Consider the following 17,929-nt stretch of genomic DNA (forward strand, 5'->3'; position numbering starts at 1 on the left):
CTTCCATTCATCCAAACATCCATTATAAGAAGGCCTGGAAACTAATGCTCAACAGCTCAACAAAAGCCCTGGACAGGATGACAGTCCATGGCCAAGACATACATACGTACAGGGACAATCAACAGACCTTGATTAATGTAGCTAGCATGTTTTAGAACGGTGGAAGAAACCACAGCATGCAGAGAAAACTCCAATGAGCACGGAGAGAGTCCCAGTGAGGAACTGAACCCAGTCCAGGGTCCAAGAGCAGCTCCACCCCTCATTGCGCCATGCAGAACAAACTGGTGTTCTGTTTTTTTTCATGGTCAGCTTTGATTTGAACCAGGGCATACATGGAAACCCATAACTTGTTTGGTGAGATAAGATTAACCTTTTTCATTGGTTAGTCTTTAACCAGCAATAGCAATAATGGATACAAAGATATTATAGGATATGTAATTATATGAGATTATATGATATGGTATATTTAAAACTGACCAATGATATAATTCAGCCTTGTGTGTAGGGCTGCCCAGTCTTGGTCCTGGAACCCCCGTTTTCGCTGGGTTTCATTGTTGCTTCGTTGCGGCTGAGCTTTCAGGTACTTAATTCATCATTTAATCTAATTTATATTTTGATTAATTTGAACTTAAGTATTTCTAGTTCTTAAACTTTTAGAAATGTCAAGTTAATGATCACATTTTTAAAGTAATTCTGCAATATTTTAGTGTCCAGACACAATGATAAATTTCTATTTAATGCTAGATTGGTTCAATTAAGTTTTCTATTAAGCAGCTGGGAGTACAGCAGGAATGAAAACCCATAGACACAGGGCTCACCATGACAAAGACAGGGAAACGTTTAATGCTTCTTTAATGCTTCCTTTTACACAATGGGATTTAAATGTTTGGGTTGTGGTTTTTTAGGAACAGGACAGAAGGGTTTCTAAATGATTCAACGTTTGGAGGTGTCGCATAGTGGAAACAAATCATGTATACTCCTGATTTGTTCATTAATGTGTGTTAACACTGTTTGAGTGGAATCATGGGCACTGAGAGAAACACAGCTTTGTAGACAGCCTTACATGACTGAATTCTTAAAGAATTGAGAATATGCATTTGATTGCTGGAAATTTTATTCCCAGAGAGGTCTTTATCTTGGCTTAAAGTAACATTTCTCAGTGTTTTTGTTTTATTTCTGTAGCAAGCATTAAGACTTAAGATAATATCCAAGTTTTTCAGTGGCCTGTTAATGTCAAAGTTACTGTGCTACACAATAAAAAGAACAAAGACAATCTTGAAACTCCCATCTTCTCCTCTGTTACATATCTGAAAGTATTTTATGACAACTGCTAACAGGCTCTACCTACTTAAAGCACATGTCAGCTTTTTTTCCAGAAAAAGGAAGCAGATACTGTATCAAAAGCAGTACTTCCCTATTTTAATAAAAAGCAGTTTGGGGTATATTCGATCCTACTGATCAACCCCAGTCTGTTTTGGAATGTGCTCTGGGAAAATGTGGCTGTTTCTACTTCCTGCAGTCCTCTGGAGTTTCCCTTTTTCTTATGGAGAGATTTCCTGCAGGAATGAAGCTGGCAAACCTGTGGACTGGTAGGTTGTGTTGTTATTTTGCTCTGAGCTGCATGTAGAGTTCGAGTCATGCCCTGATATTTTACAATGCTTAAGATAAACCAGATTGAGTAACTAGATGCTGCTGGTCAGGGGTTGATTGGTTTAGAATTTTTGGAATTTTAAAAGTGTTCATCACATTTTCTTTCCTTGTAAGATTGTATTAAAACATAGTTTAAAATGAAAAGAGCCCATTACAGTTCTGGATAACACTGTGTTATAGAATAATCCATAGATGACCATACAGACAGAAAAAACTTCATGGCCAAAATGGGAACTTGGTGATATACAATTCATACAGGACCTTATTGAAGAACAGCACCTTTTTCCCAGAATTGAAAAATAAACTTAATTTAACTAATACAGATACTTTTAAATCACTTCAAATTAGAATTGTTCTATATCATAACTTTGATTTAAATTATTTTGACAAGTTTAGCCAAATAAATAACATACATTTTGACTCTCAGACTGCATCTAAAATTACAGGCAGATTACAAAAATTGTATTCAAAAAGTTCTTGTCTGGAAAAGATGGATTAAATGGAATGAAGATTTGGATAGGCGTAATGATAGCAGAATCATGCTATTAAGTGTTTGGATATGACTACTGTAGATATTACTATTAATGAGTTCATAGATTTACAGTCAATGCACTATGAAATAATGACATTCAAGATTCAAGATTTTTTATTTGCCATATACAACAGGTGTATTGAAATGCTTACTCATTCAGCCGTACCCAGTAAAAGAAAACAAATAGGCACAAATGACAAACAGACATGGACATTAAATTTAGACAATAGAGGTTATAATACAGCCAAGACAGGACATAGTGCAAACAGTGCAGTACCTTAAAGTGCAGGTGCTAATTTGTGCAGGTGCTAATTTGAGCTGTTTATGATGCAGACTGCTTGGGTGAAGAAACTGTTTTTGAATCTATTAGTGTTCTGATACTGCGATACCTCCTATTAGAACCCAGGGGTGAAAACAGATCATGGCCAGGGTGAATCAGGTCCCGAAATATAGCTCGAGCCCAGTTGTGGCAGCGGTCGAGATATATCCAGTTGATGGAGGGTAGCTCAATGATTTTCTGTGCGGACCTCACAACCCTCTGTATGGCTTTTCTGTCCTGTACTGTGTCCACCATACCACACCGTAATACCACCGGTCAGGACACTCTCAATGGTATTACGGTGAAAATTGGAATTGTTTCAGGAAGTGAGGGCATTGGTGGGCTTTAGTGAGGATGGCAGCAGTGTTCTCTGACCAGCTCAGCCTCTCAGTGATCTGGAGGCTGAGGAACCTGAAGGTGCTGACAGTTTCGACTGGAGCCCCTTGAATGATGATGGGTGTGTGACGTCCTCCGTGCCTCCTGAAGTCCACAATAATCTCTTTTGTTTTGCCAATGTTAAGTGTGAGGTTGTCGTTGTGGCACCACTCCACCAGCTCTGCTACCTCGCTCCTGTAGGCGGTTTCATCATTGTTGCTGATAAGACCGATTACTGTGGTGTCATCAGCAAACTTGATGCAGTTGCTGTTAAATCTACTGTAGCCACACAGTCATGTGTAAATAGAGAATACAGCCGGGGGCTCAGGCAGCAGTCCTGGGGGGGCCCCTGTATTGAGGATCGGAGGGGAAGAGGTTTTGTTTCCAGTCCTCACCACTTGGGGTCTGCCTGTCAGGAAGTCCAGGGCCCAGTTGCAGATGGAGTTGCTGAGGCCCAGACCCCTGACCTTGACCACCAGCCTGCCTGGTACAATTGTGTTAAAGGCTGAGCTGAAGTCAATAAATAACATCCTGGCATAGGTGGTAGTAGTTCAGGTGGGTAGCTGCGTCAGCATGCGTAGGCTGCAAAGGAACAAGTAATAGGTTTATTCCATGCTGAAAAAAAGAAGAAAGAGAACACAACGTTTCGGCCGTGGAGCTTTCTTCAGGTGTGGCATATCCTGGCATAGGTGTTCCTCTTGTCCAGGTGCTCAAGAGTGGTGTGAAGGGCCAGGGAGTCCAGGACAATACTGTTGATGTGTCCCATCACCAGTTTCTCCATGCACTTCATGACTACTGAGGTGAGTGCCACCGGGCGGTACTCATTCAGACATGACAGCTTGGTTGCTTTAGGCAGTGGCACGATAGTAGTCCTCTTGAAGCACAGTGGGACAATAGACAGGGATAGTGACATGTTAAATATTACAGTAAAGACAGGGGCTAGCTGTGCTCCGCATGCCTTTAGAACACAGGAGGGGATACCAGCAGGGCCGGCAGCCTTGCGTGGCTTCACCTTTCCAAAAGCTCTCCGTACCTCCTGTTCAGACAACTGCAGCACAAATTCCCCAGGCTCACTGGGCGTTTCATGTGAAGGGTCCGTATTGTGAGCATCAAACCTCGCATAGAAGTTGTTTAGGTGGTCAGGCAGTGAATCATCAGCTGTTGTTATAACAGCCATTTGTCCTTTGTCATTAGTGATAGCCCTCAGGCCATTCCGGAGATTGTGTTAATGCCCCCACATTGTGATTCAAGCCTGTCTCTGTAGTCGCTTTTTGCATGTCTGATGGCCCTCTCCAGGTCATACCTGGCATTCCTGTACAGCCCAGGGTCTCCAGAGTTGAAGGCCACAGACTGCTCCTTCAGCTTGGTTTTGATGTTATTGTTGAACCATGGTTTTTGATTGGGGTATGACTTAATTCTTTTAGTTGGAACACAAATATCAACACAGTATTTGAATGAGCTAAAGTGAATAAATTTGATGTTAAAACATTGGATTTATGTATTAAATGTGAAATAAAAAGTGATTTACTGATTCATTCCATTTGGGAATGCTGGAAAGTTTGTAAATAGTAGGTACAATTAGAGAGTGGGCTATCCCTCACTCTCAAATGTAATATTGTTTTAACCTTATCACTATGCTTATTACAAGATACAGTATATTCTTTGAGATACCCATTAGTTTGAGTTCTTATTTATTCTGCTATAATTAGAAACTCCTGTTGCAATATGGGAAATCAACTGTAGTACCAAGTTTGCAAGAATGCACATTTATTGTACTTTTAGGAAGTGAAAAAGTTGGGCAGTGGAAAGACATTGGACTATACAATTTTAAAGAATATGTGGAGATGTAATGCAAGCCTCAGATGGAATCTGAATGTTTGTGTAAGGGTAGGAGGTATGATGTAATAAGTTATGTTTGTGATGTCATATATGTATGTAAATGTTTTTGGTCTCAATAGTTTTACAATAATACAAAATATTCTTAAAAAAATATATCATAAAACCTTTCCATTCCAGGATAAAACATAGTTGAAAACACACATTTGTTTATTAATTAAGTAACTATGAGTTAAAAATTCTTATCACTCATTAGACTTTCAGGCTTCTTATTATTTAGGTTTTTATTCTTATTGAACCTGCTTGGTAGATAAACATATACGGTAATACAGCAAAAAAAAAACCTCAGTATTGCATGTATTTTTGAATGTGGGAATCCTTTAATGCTGAGTGACCCAGATAGGCTTTATAGAAATGATGGCTTTTCCCTGAGGAGAACAAAGCATGGTAACTGGCTTCTTTTGGAAACTTCACATGTTGTTGCCGTGACAACGCAGAAAAAGTACCCTTTAGAGGGAGAGCCAAAAATAGACTGAAATAATCAAAAAATAAATTACATTGGTATCCAGAGGGTAGGATCTGTTCTTAAACAAAGCCAGCTATATGAACAAGCCTTTCTTTTCTCACAGTAAAAAAAACTCATCACACCACTACTGTATTTCTGTCATTCCAGGTTTCCTTATGGAGACTTCATTATATGTGCACTTTGTTTTAAATTGATTGTACTGAAGATCATGTTCACCAACTAGTTGTTGCTCCAATGTAAATCACAATGTGTACAGTATCAGTGAGACACTTAATTCCCTCAGCACAAGATTTGCTCCACTTTTTTTCTGCACTACCCAGCTAGTTTTCAAAAACTGATTAAAACAATCATTTTCTTTTTTCATACGCTACATGCTATTTTACACGTTTTGCCTACTATTTCACAAATATTTGCAGTAAATAACTCTGGAACGAAATGGGAAAATTCAGCCTGTTTTATTGTAAATATAGTTAGAAGTATAGTTGTTCTTAAGATTAAAGGTTCACCTGTATATCCTTGGTAAATGCCACATGAGCCTATACTCTGGCTTCCTGAAATGTCTCATTAATTCAGTTTATGCTCCAGTTTTTCACTTTTATACCTCAGAAGTGCAGTAGTGGATGAAGTAGGTATCCAGTTGTGTGTAAAACATTTTGGGATCCCTTTAATTGAAAAGTGTTATATAAATGCAATTATATAATTATTAGTTAATAGCTTCGTGGCAAAGGCATACTTTTTTCAGCTAAACAGAGAAAAGGGGGTTTTACACTTTTTCTCTTTTGAGCTTGTCTTCAGCACCTGTGAGCTTTGTGTGTCTCTGGGAACTGCAGGTATCGCATTACCTGCTGTTCCTGACCTACCTGTACATCTACATGATCTGTCGTTTTATTTCAGCTGTGTGCTCAGTCTTATCAGCTGATGATGTTTACTTTGACTGTGTTTGCCTCCAGGTTCATCATTTACAAGTTGCCCAAGTACAAAATTGGAAGTGTTGGAAGTGGGCTTGAGTACATGTACTTGGACCCTACGGTTAAAGAATGGCAACTGAGTAAGTTCTTGGTGAACACAAGTCAGTCGGCTGTTGGCAGAACACTGGAACAGCTGTACCAGGAGCACAGACACAAGGTGAGACACAGCACAGAGTACAGTGCATACATGGCTAACAAAACAAAACACCACTATTATTACTGTATTATTGTCTGTGTGCTGTAAGGTTAGACACTGACAGCAATACTACCCTACCAAAATATTATAGTAAAGGAACAGTTCAGTGAAGGAGCACCCCTATTCTGTCCAAAGTAGTGGAAATTGGCGTTCACGCAAAGCCCTAGGAAATATTCCCTACATCTCTTTCCGATCTTTCTCCTCCATCTAGGAATAGTAATGAGTGGTGCTGTGTCTGCCATCTATGGAGGTTTGGTGCCCAGGCTAGGCTCTGGGCATGAGGGGTTAGTGGTTGAAATTTTGAAACTTGAATTCCAGATGTTTAGTGCATTAGCACGATAAACAAAGCACTGCTCGGGAGAATAACATCTACAGCTGTTTATTTAAGGTCTAAACCAGTGGTAGACTTCAAGCCACGCTAGATATCATTGTTTCTGTGGGGTAGTCTAGGTCCCCTTAAATCCTTCAAGGGTGGGTACGTTGTTAGCAACATAGTAAATTTTGAAATTCATGAGGTGTTTCATATAAATTACCTGAAACTCTGTTTTTAAATAGTTAAGGATGTGACTAGACCAAAAATTAAAGTTTGCAAATCCAATCAATAAAATGTGGTAGCTTTACTTAATTTAATATTGAAATACTCAATACATCGTTTAAGACATCACAATGTGGGGCAAAGACAATTATTGGAGGTCAAAGATCACACAGGACCAATATTTGTTCTTTTATATACCTGTAAAACCAGGCAGTGTAATCTTAAAATTCAATTAAATATTAATTTCAGGCAATTCACAATAACAAATGGCTGTGTTTTTCATTTACCATGTTATTAACTGCAGAAATGCTAAAAGTGACAGAGCAGTTCAACGTGGTATTGAAAACAATTATTACAAATGCCCTCCAGAAAGCTGAGCAGAGAGACACCAGACTTCTTTCATTCTCTCAGCTCCTAAATTCAGGCAATTCTAGGTTCTTTTTTGTAGCCTAGACAGCATCCTTTGTTACCATAATTGTTGTGTTACAAAAAAAAATATCTTTGGACATTGCAAACATTACAAAGGTTCAGCTGTCAAATAATTACTGCCAGAGTCACACAATGGATGTACTGCCAGCATTCTTAATAAAAAGGAACTAAGTCGAACTGAATTCTTCACAATAGTGAACCCACCCTAAAATCATTGATTTTTTCACCAGAAAAACAACAACTGAGATCTTTCCAAATTTAAATCAATTTTTAATACAGACTATAGACTACTTGTAAGGCGAGTCTGAGAGTACATTCAGTTTATTGTCTTGTGAATCTTTGATGTTTAAAACACGAAATAAAGCCATCTAATTTTTTTTGTTCTCCTTCAATAGTCAAACAACTCTGCATATATGCTGTATAATGATGCCCCTCCTTCTCTGGATTATATAGTGCACTATGGACACACAAAAGGTACTTTTTCGAACTCCTAATTATTATACTGTCATATTAATCTAGGCAGATGAACATGTTGAATCACCTCTTAACATGCTGCATGTACTCACAAGCGGGTTGTCTGGATGGCTTTTTAAGGATTATTCCAAGATTCATAAACATATGAGATTAAAATCACATAGATTAAGAGGCATGTTCTTAAAAAAAATTGGAAGTGTCAAACATTTTTTCTCCTACATTTTTATGTGAGAAAAACAAAACAAAGAGTTTGTTACCTGTCAGGGTAGGTGGGGTGTTCAATGCCTCATTAGTTTTAAAGCAACTTAAAACTTAAGTGTACAAATGCATACGTTAAGATTCACACAATCAAAAGACAGTACAACAATCAAACAGCAAACTGGAACTATTTCTGATCAAATAATCTGTTCTCTGACAGAATAATTGTTGTGAAAAAGTAATGTTACATTGATATAAACTGAATTTAAATTTCTAGCCAGTTTATTTACCTTTCTCCGTATTGAATTTGAAATAATTTGACATGAATAAGCCTCATGCTACCTAAACAGGATTGTTCGATTGTTACAGTACGTCACATTTGGGTCCACTTTCGGCTTCATGCAGCGTTTGTAAAACAATTTACATTCCACCCCTCTGCTCTGATGATGCATGTCAAGAGCCAATGCTGTTAAATTCTTAGGGGGAGGAGGAGGACAAGGACCTCACACCAGATTACCAATGTTGACAAAATGGATTAAGTTAAACAGGTTCCAGTTTATGCTGTAAAAAGCAAATGTGCCTGTAAATGTTGTGCGTAGTGTTATAAACTCTACCAAATAAACTTTATTTACTTCTATTGTATAGGAAGAGGCTGTTTTATGCAATAGTTTCTATTTATTTTAATTATGAAACAACAGGAATTGTATTATTTATTTGAGTTCAGATCTCCAGATTACAAAGCACTAAATTTCTGTAACGATCTGTTTAACACTATCTTTAGAAATTATCTTTACTGTATTAATCAAGCCTTGTTTCCTTGAAATAGTTTATCTGTTCTTGCAGATTGACATAGAACTTGAACCTTATTGCATGTACATGTACTGGTACAATGGAATCCTTACTGGTATTGAATAGTTTGACTTTTGTGAAGGAAAATCCATGAGAATATTTTGTGCCCCAATCCTGCATTTAACATGATAAATCAAGTTAAAATAAGTTCCCAGAAGCTTCCCTAGTTAGTCTACTGTTCTTATCATAGTTTACTACAAGTAAGCAACACTAAATCATAACCTTGTCGTGTGGTTTGGTAAGCCTTCAAACTAATTTTCTTGAAACACATAATTACAATACATTGTATGATAGCAGAATAAAAATAACATCTTTTAACTGGATTTGATTGCTTTCAGAGTTCTTTTATAAGGATTGTGCCTTTGTTTCTAAGGTTAACACTGTCCTTTCATTACAGAAGTATCATGAGGTCCAAGCAAATAAACACACATGCACATATAAGTGACAAGTAATAGGTTTATTCCATGATGAAAAGAGAAGAGAGAAAACACAACGTTTCAGCTGTGAAGCCTTCTTCAGGTGTGCAGGTGTGCCTTCTTCTTTAGCACACCTGAAGAAGGCTTCACAGCCGAAACGTGTTTCTCTCTTCTCTTTTCAGCATGGAATAAACCTATTACTTGTTCCTTTGAAGACTACACATGCTGACGCAGCTACCCACCTGAACTACTTGCACATATAAGTGTATGCAAGCCTGTATCTATATATTCCTGGTAATATGCTTCTATTTATGTAGTAAGAAAGCAATCAGAAGAACTTTTTGTGAAGTATTTTTGGTAAAACTCATCAAATCATCTCACTTTTAAATAACTTAAAAAAGTTGCCTGATCACTTTCTTCTTGCCCCTCTTTTGATAAAGAGGTATTGGGTTTTTTTTTAGGATAATGAAATCATTGTGAGAAAGATGTTTTACAGAATTCTACAGGATATTTTAGCAAGTTAGAGAGATAACACTAGTAAGGACCATGATACTTAGATACTAGTTATTTTTGTTTGGAAATGTATCTTAGCATTTCATAGAACAGAACAGCATAGCATAAAAATTGATGCATTTGTATCACTATATTACGAATATTCTTTCAAAAACATAATCAATTATATATCTATAATAAAATCAGTATAAAATTAACACTGGTTTATTGTTTATTAGATTTAATGTCTGCTAAAGACTTATAATTATTAATTATAAAAGACCATGTTATGGCAATTAGAATTTCGAAAGTAGTGGAGTATAAGTGGCTCAGCACTGGGAATATACGTTCTTTGATGGGCTGGAAAAGTCCTGTACATCACTGTGTAGGGTCAATAGGTGTATGACTGTGTAAGTGAGGTTGGACAAACCTGGGGTCAAAGGTCATGACTGTGAGCTGAAATGTACAGATAAAATCGCCAATTCTAATTTGGGTGGGTATAAAATTATTATTACTGCTGCTGCTGCTGCTGCTACTACTACTACTACTATTACTAACCAGGCAGCACAGTAGTACAGTGGTTAGCATTGCTACCTTACAGCACTGGGGCCCTGGGTTTGATTTTGGACTCAGGATACCATCTGTGAAGAATTTGTATTTTCTACCAGAGTCTGTGTGGGTTTCCTCTGGGTGCTCCGGTTTCCTCCCCCAGTCCAAAAATTGGCTGATTGGCTTCTGAGAAAAGATCATCTCTAGTGTGCGTTTCAGTGTCTGCATCTGCCCTGCGATTGATTGGCTTCTTGTCCAGGGTGTCACCTTCCTTGTGCCCATTGCTTGCAGGGATACAAACATCAGTATCATCTTTATCATTGCCACTGCTAAATTAAACACAGTGTATAAATCAACCTGTTATACATTTAGCAAGCAGCCATGTCACCCTGCAACTCACACCGGGCAGCCCACTAAAGCTCAGCAGTTCTGAGCCTGGTCAGTACCTGGATGGGAGACCTCCTGGGAAAGCTAAGGTTGCTGCTGGAAGAGATGTAAGTGGGGCCAGCAGGGGGTGCTCACCCTGCAGTCTATGTGAGTCCTAATGTCCTAGTATAGTGACGGGGACACTATACTTTAAAAAGGCACTGTCCTTCGGATGAGACATAAAACTGAGGTCCTGACTCTCTGTGGTCATTGAAAATCCCAGGGCGTTTCTCGAAAAGAGTATAGGTGTTACCCCAGCATCCTGGCCAAATTTCCCATTGGCCCTTACCAGTCATGGCCTCCTAATAATCCCCATCTATGAATTGGCTTCATTACTCCTCCCCACTAAATAGCTGGTGTGTGGTGAGCTGTCTGTGTACACTTTGGCTTTACATTGGTGGTGGTGGAGGGGAGTCCCCATTACCTGGAAAGAGCTTTGAGTGGAGTGTCCAGAAAAGCGCTATAAAAGTGTAAGGAATTATTATTATTATTATTATTATTATTGACCTTTTCAAAGTACTGTGTTAAGGGTAATAACTTGCAATCCATTATCTACTGACTCTTCATAAATAGATAACTGCTGTTCATTGTAAGTATGAATGAATAGAATGTGATCTGTTATCTCGGTGTGTTGTAATATCTCTTTGTGTGTCCACACAGGAGTCCTACACTTTGACCAGACTCAGGGTTTCTGGCTCAGTCACAGTGTCCCCCACTTCCCTCCATTCCCAGAAAGGGGGTACAGCTGGCCGTCCTCGGGGAAACTGAACGGCCAGACCGCGCTCTGTATCACTTACAAATCTACACAATTCCCTCAGATAGGTGCGCAACATAGGGAAGCTAAAAGCAAAATATCATTTTATTTTTATTTGTATTGCTCAGTTCAAATTGAAAGAGATGACAATGACGTTTTATCTGCGAGGCCATTTACCAGATTCAATACCTGTTGGGCCTGCTTCGATTTTTTTTTCTTTTTAACCGTGAGCCGAGCCATAGAATGAAATGTGTGGGGTAAATTGAATGTGTAGTCCTTGCTTCATAGGACTGCAGACTTGTGCTGTAGCCCAGCACTGCAATGGAATTATTGAGTGTGGCGGGTCTTCAGATATAGCAGGCAGTGTTAAGAAGCTGGGGAAATCCAAATTAACTTGCTTCTGCATCAGAAAACTTAATGTCTCTCTTCTCAATGGAGAACACAATTTCCCCTTCTAGCTTCTTTGCCTCCTTATTCCACAGAAGACGTTTTTTATTGTTACCTTCCTCAGTTTTGTATTTATTGATTTTAATCAGACAAAAATGTACAGTGTTTATGAACAGTTTATTTTTCCTCACAGTTCAATGACATGAAGGTATGAAAAAATAAAACCGAAGCCCTCCAGCACCTCTGTGGGCTGTGGGTGTTCCGGCCCGGGTATAATGGTTACTGTTGTAACAACATAAGGTGTTTGCATTGCAAGTGAGAGGATGCGATTTAGCCAACAATAAAGTTGTTTTCCTTTCTTTTTCCTCAGCCGAGCAGCTGTTGTATTATAACCCCCGCGTGTACAACTGCTCCTTGCCTGAAGTCTTTCGCCACGAACTGCCCAGAATGAGCTGCATTTGCGAGGGCTCTGTAAAGCCCTGGGTGCAGGGAAGGAGGATGGGGAAACTGCTGTCAGCTCAGGGAGAAACCTTCCTCAGCCTTGCCAAGTCTCGCTTCTTTGTGGATGGTGAGAGTGGTTTTCTTTTAAAACCACCAAGACTGTACAAAAAGATCTGTGATGAAACACCCACTACAATCTGACATATCAGCTGTCCTTATCAAAGGTTCTGTACCAGGATATGCATTTGGAATCTTTTTCCTGGAATTGAGCATTTGTTTGGTCACGTAGGTTTCCCATTGATTCTGGAGCTGGTTAAAGTTCAGAAACCTTCCTGGACAGCACTGATTTTCATTCTGCACTGAGGAGAAGAGTCGGATAAAAACAGTCAACTCCGACTCTCTAAACGTCCAGAAATACATTCACATTTAAAGATGTTGAAATATTCCATGGTAGTTTTGCTTACGTTCCAGTGATTTGCAATTCACCAGTGTGGATAAGTGGCCCCTTTGAACTTATTCAAATTTAATGCGTTGTCTTAGCGATGTATTACAGTCTTCTGTCCTTGCAGTCGTCTGTTGCCAGGCCACTGCCAAATGCATATTCATTTTTAGCACGTATTCTCTTCTTTATGGAAGTGTGGAGGCAACCCAAGTAAATGCACTTTTAAGTCCTAAAAACAAGCTAGCTAAATTCCCTTTGAATTCCTGTGCTCTCACATTAAAAGTGTGGCTTGGCTGTCTTGAGAAGCATGACAGAGACTTACATCACCTTTCACAGGCCAGAAAATTGCCCAGATTTTGGTCCTATTAAAAACATAGCTCAGTCCTGCACACCTTACTGTCATCACAACCTCTGCTGCAATTGTTATTGTAAAGATTGCAAATCCTGTAAAGCAATGCGACTGCAAGATGCTACAGATATTTCAGAACCAGTGAGATACTGTACATGCAACTTCCTGGTCATAGTTTTTACTCTTTACAGCATGATGACAGGCTTTGCTTATATTTAGGCCAGTGGTTGCATGTACAGGTTTGCAAAAGGCCACACTTTGTTAAGAGCCAAACATGAAAATGACAAAAGAAGAACGAGACAAATTACATTTTTTCAACCCAGACAAACATTAAAAATAAAATGCAGACAGCGAAAAGGGAAAACAATTTGGTCTTGACTTTATTCAAAGCTATCCATTACACAGTACAATGAGTTTATATAATGGTATATTAGCCACCAATATAATACATAAACTGAAACAAACTTTTCAGATTTGGCAAAAAACAATCTTAGTTTGATCATTTTTAACTAAGCTTAGTTAAAAATCAATTTCAGATTAGATGCAATAATAATATCAGAATGGAAAAATATTTAAACCATACAGTATGTGTGTCTGTTTTCATAATCTTGCAATAACATAAAACATCATATTCGATAGTATATCACCAGCAATAAACTGCAAAGTGTGTAATAAAACATCCCAAGAAAACAAGACCTAGGTCCAAAATAATCATTTAACAGAGTTCGCATAGTTTTGAGATGAAAAACCCACTCCACCTACAGTGAATCATCCATCAGTCTTCTAACCACTTTATCCACTATAAAGTCACTGGGGAGCCAGAGCCTATCCCAGCAAGCAAAGGGGAAAAGGCAGGATACACACTGGACAGGATGCCAGGACATCACAGTGCATACAGAGACAAAAACACACAGCACTTACCCAAGAGTCCATTTTCCCAAAAGCCAATTAACCCAACTAGTCTGTTGTTTTTGGACTGTGGGACCAAAAACTGGAGCACCCAGAGGAAACCCCTGCAAACACGGGGAGAACATACAAACTGCACATTGTAGTTCACATCTGTAGGGCAGAAACACATGTTGCGCTTCTAAAACTGTCTTGCTACAAGGGCTTTCCAATCACTACCAGTAGCTCTTTTATGTTGTTCTGTTGTGATTGTTATTAAAACATAAAAAGTTCTGAAAAAACTTAACTGGAAAACAAAGCACTGAAAACCATTTAGTAAGGGGAAATGTTTCATTATACAATGTGAAAATGGCAGTAAAATTAAATTCCAGACCGGTAAGAGCTTTTTTTTAACTTTTCACAGAGTGTTTCCTTTCTCTTTAAACCAAGAAAGAGCCCTGTCTGGAGAGCCATTGTAGATGCTGTTAAATGCCTTATATTTCTACTTTGTTGACATACTTGAGGGTTGTCTTTTACAGACATCTACACTGGCTGGGCTGCTCAAGTTTTAAAGACTACTCTGTTGACGGAAACCTGGCAACGAAAAGAGCATGAACTGCCTTCGAACTGCTCCCTTCCTGAACACGTTTTAAATATCAAAAGAATTAAACTGCCGGGACCTGTGGAGTTCTGGTCTCACTTTGATCATGCCAAGTGGTGTGTATCCCAGGAGTATGGAGACCAGTGGATCTGCATTGGAGATCTAAACAGAGAGGACTGCCAGCAGTGGAAAAGTGGAGGACTTATTTGCTCACAAAACCCTGTTATCTACCACGCTTTCAGGGGGGCTGTGTCCTGGTTTGTTAGGTGCAGAGACATGTTTAAACTGTAAGAGGGGGAATGTTTGACCCTGTTGTTGCAATTCAGTTACGCTGACTCTTTCTGTATCTATCTGTTGCAGATGCAGAGCAGTGTTAATTGCGCTCAGGTTTAGCAAATGCCGCTTGATATTTTGAAGCTAATGTTTGCTGAAAAGCAAGAAAAAAAGTTGCTCAAATGCAAATGTGCTTCTTTCCAGAACAACTAAAATGTATAGGTTTAAACATGGGTTGATGGCTAACACAAAAGAATAAACACCCAACGACTGCAATTATCAATCCATTCATCTATTATCAGAAAGTAGCTTTTTTTCCTGTGAAGTGTAGTGGCAAAGCTCTTCATTTAAATAAGAGGACACTGGTTGTAAATGTCAATCAGAATTACGTTGCGCAAATGTTTTTTCTTTATAGGTTTGGTTGGGTTACCACCAGCAGTTCTGTGAAATCTTTCCTCATTTTGTGCTTTTGTCTTCTGTTGTGTGAATCCCATCTACAGCCAATAAATGATGGTGCTCGCAGCTCTGAATATATTAAGATTAGTGGAATTCCTGGTCTACCAGCACTCTTTTGTTGTGTGCATCTAATCTATAATCAATAAGTTAAGATAACAGCATATTATTTGCTGAGGTACGTAGATATTCCTGACTTTCATTGTTGGTGGAGCTGGGTCATATTTGCCTGGGGAAAAAATGTGCACGACATGGTTTCTTCTGAAAAAACGTTTCTACTAGCATCTTGTGCTGTGTTCCTCAATCGTCTTATTTTTCCTTGACCACCTTACAGTGCACTCACAAATTATTGTCACCATTATGAAGAACAAAAAAACCCTATATAAAATAAACAGCACAGCTAATGAGTTATGTTTTATATACCCAAAACTGGGTAAACTGGGTAAACTAGTGAAAAACTTTTTTTCTCTCAAACATTTCTTAGTTGATTTTGAGGTGTGTTTAGGATCATTGTTACACTGGACGGCCACCAGCGACCAAATCATGCTGTAGCTTTCTGGCATAGGCAGCCAGATTTTTGCCCAGAATATCCTGATATTTAGTAGAGATCATGATACCTTTGTCCTTAACAAGGGCCCCAGTGGCATCACAACCACCCCACAACATCAATGTTCCACCCCCATATTTCACAGTGAATATACGTTTTTTTTTTTGTGAGTATGCATCCCTCTCTAACGCCAAATGTACTGGTGGTGTGAGTGGCCACACACTTCAATTTTGGTCTCACCTGACCATAGCAACGGGTTCTAGTCAAAGTCCCAATGGCATTTGGCAAACTCCAGTTTGTTTCAGTTTGTTTCTTGTTATCAATTCCTTCTGGCAACCCTTCCAAATAGCTTTTTGGCATGGATGTACCATCTAATTATTGATTTGGAGACTCAAGGACTCCAAGATGCAACCAGACTCTGCAGTTCTCCAGCTGTGACCCTTGGATTCTTTACCATTTGTGAAGATCAATACTAATTTGTCTCTTAATTTGTCACCTCTTTGCCTTTCCCCATAGTGGTGGATGGCCAAAGTTTTTATTATGCGCGTTTACCTCTTTTTATACCCTGGTGAAACAGCAAGTCCAGAAAATGTTCCTTTTGACTGAGTTATATTTAAAAAAGCAGAACTTCATTTCAGATTTTATCTTGTTCGGTTTTCTTAAAAAGTGGGGGATCTAATAATTTTGACATTAATGTTTCTGGAAAAAAACATGTATTACTCATTTTCAACATTTGTTTTGAAATAATTCCCATTGTCTGGGCATAAGATAGACTCATTATCTGTGCTGTGTATTTTATACAGCTTGTTTTGTTCAACTTTATCAAGGGTGCCAATAATTCTTGAGCCCACTGTACTTGCTTAGATAAATAGAATCACTATTACACGCCAAGAAAAACACTCAAAACACTAACTTCTGTTCTTGGAAGTATAGTGTTCAGTCCAATTTTAATGCATCACTGATATTTGAAGAAAGTGAAAACCGCTTTGCACTGTTTGGAGATGATTGCTAAGATCATCCAGGTGGATGCTGCACATTGGTGGTGGCGGAGGGGAGTCCCCATTACCTGTAAAGTGCAATATAAGTGTAAGCAATTAATTATTGAGCTTAATTTTGTGGGTCTGTCTAAACAAAATTCCAAGTAGGATCAGATTTCAAATATTGGTCTGACAACGTGTAAACCCAGAAAAAACTCCCCTTATGCAAAACTGGGTGAAGGGACTTATACCTTGATCACAGCTGCTTCCTCAATGTGCGGTTTTAAACTTTCAATTTTGATAAAGTTCTAGCCCAGGAATGTTAAAAGGTTACAAGCGAGAGAAAGATATTCTGCCCATCTTTTCTGTTTGGTTGATAGTAACTATTGATAAAAGATTCTCTGTAACACTCCTGCGATTTGGATTGCACAGCATGTCTTTTCCATCACAGACTTCAATTTCATTCTCTCCCCCCATGTTGAATGTGAAGTACTGTAGCTGCCCGAGTCCAAATTCTCAGTTCTTTTCAGGATTTTGAATACTCAAGTCTCCACATCTTCAATCCTCCAGCCAAAAGTGATAAAGTTGTTTTAACCTCTCAGTTTACAACACAATACTGTACCTTTCAATGTGGGAGTTATTCTGGTTTCTCTTCCTTAGACTGTTCCCAATGTCAATTATTGTAATGCTCTTTTAATATAAGGACTCCTACATTTTATCTTTAGCTTTCCAATATGCCCATTTCTAATATACAATGAAATCATTGTTCCCTGTATTAAAGAACAATATGAATACAAGCTAATAAAAGGAAGACTGAAATAGCGGTTTGAGACAAGCCAGCCTCTTCAGACCTCATTAGGCCCCAGCATATGGACAAGCCACAACAGAAAGGAAATACTGCAGAAAAAATTTAAGTCACAAGCTGCCCCCACCAACACCAACAAAATCCTCCCATAGAACTATTTATAAACTGTACCAAACCTAGGCTAATTGACACCATGTGAGAATGTGCCTCTCACCCTTAGCTAATTTGCTAATTCACCCCCACGT

At 38.7% G+C, this 17,929-nt stretch overlaps 1 protein-coding gene across 1 annotated transcript; it reads left to right on the forward strand.

Moving 5' to 3' along the window:
* The first annotated feature begins 1,393 nt into the window (after window positions 1–1,393).
* dnase2b (deoxyribonuclease 2 beta) lies at window positions 1,394–15,420 on the forward strand. The gene is made up of 6 exons (XM_088927988.1): window positions 1,394–1,589; window positions 6,189–6,363; window positions 7,762–7,840; window positions 11,431–11,592; window positions 12,282–12,479; window positions 14,568–15,420. Exons 1-6 carry the CDS (start codon window positions 1,480–1,482, stop codon window positions 14,918–14,920), a joined length of 1,077 nt encoding a protein of 358 aa, XP_088784114.1. The 5' UTR covers window positions 1,394–1,479; the 3' UTR covers window positions 14,921–15,420.
* Window positions 15,421–17,929: the final 2,509 nt, after the last annotated feature.

This window comes from Atractosteus spatula, chromosome 11 (genome assembly GCF_055471065.1).
Source record: "Atractosteus spatula isolate fAtrSpa1 chromosome 11, fAtrSpa1.hap1, whole genome shotgun sequence".
Classification (NCBI taxonomy): Eukaryota; Metazoa; Chordata; class Actinopteri; order Semionotiformes; family Lepisosteidae; genus Atractosteus; species Atractosteus spatula.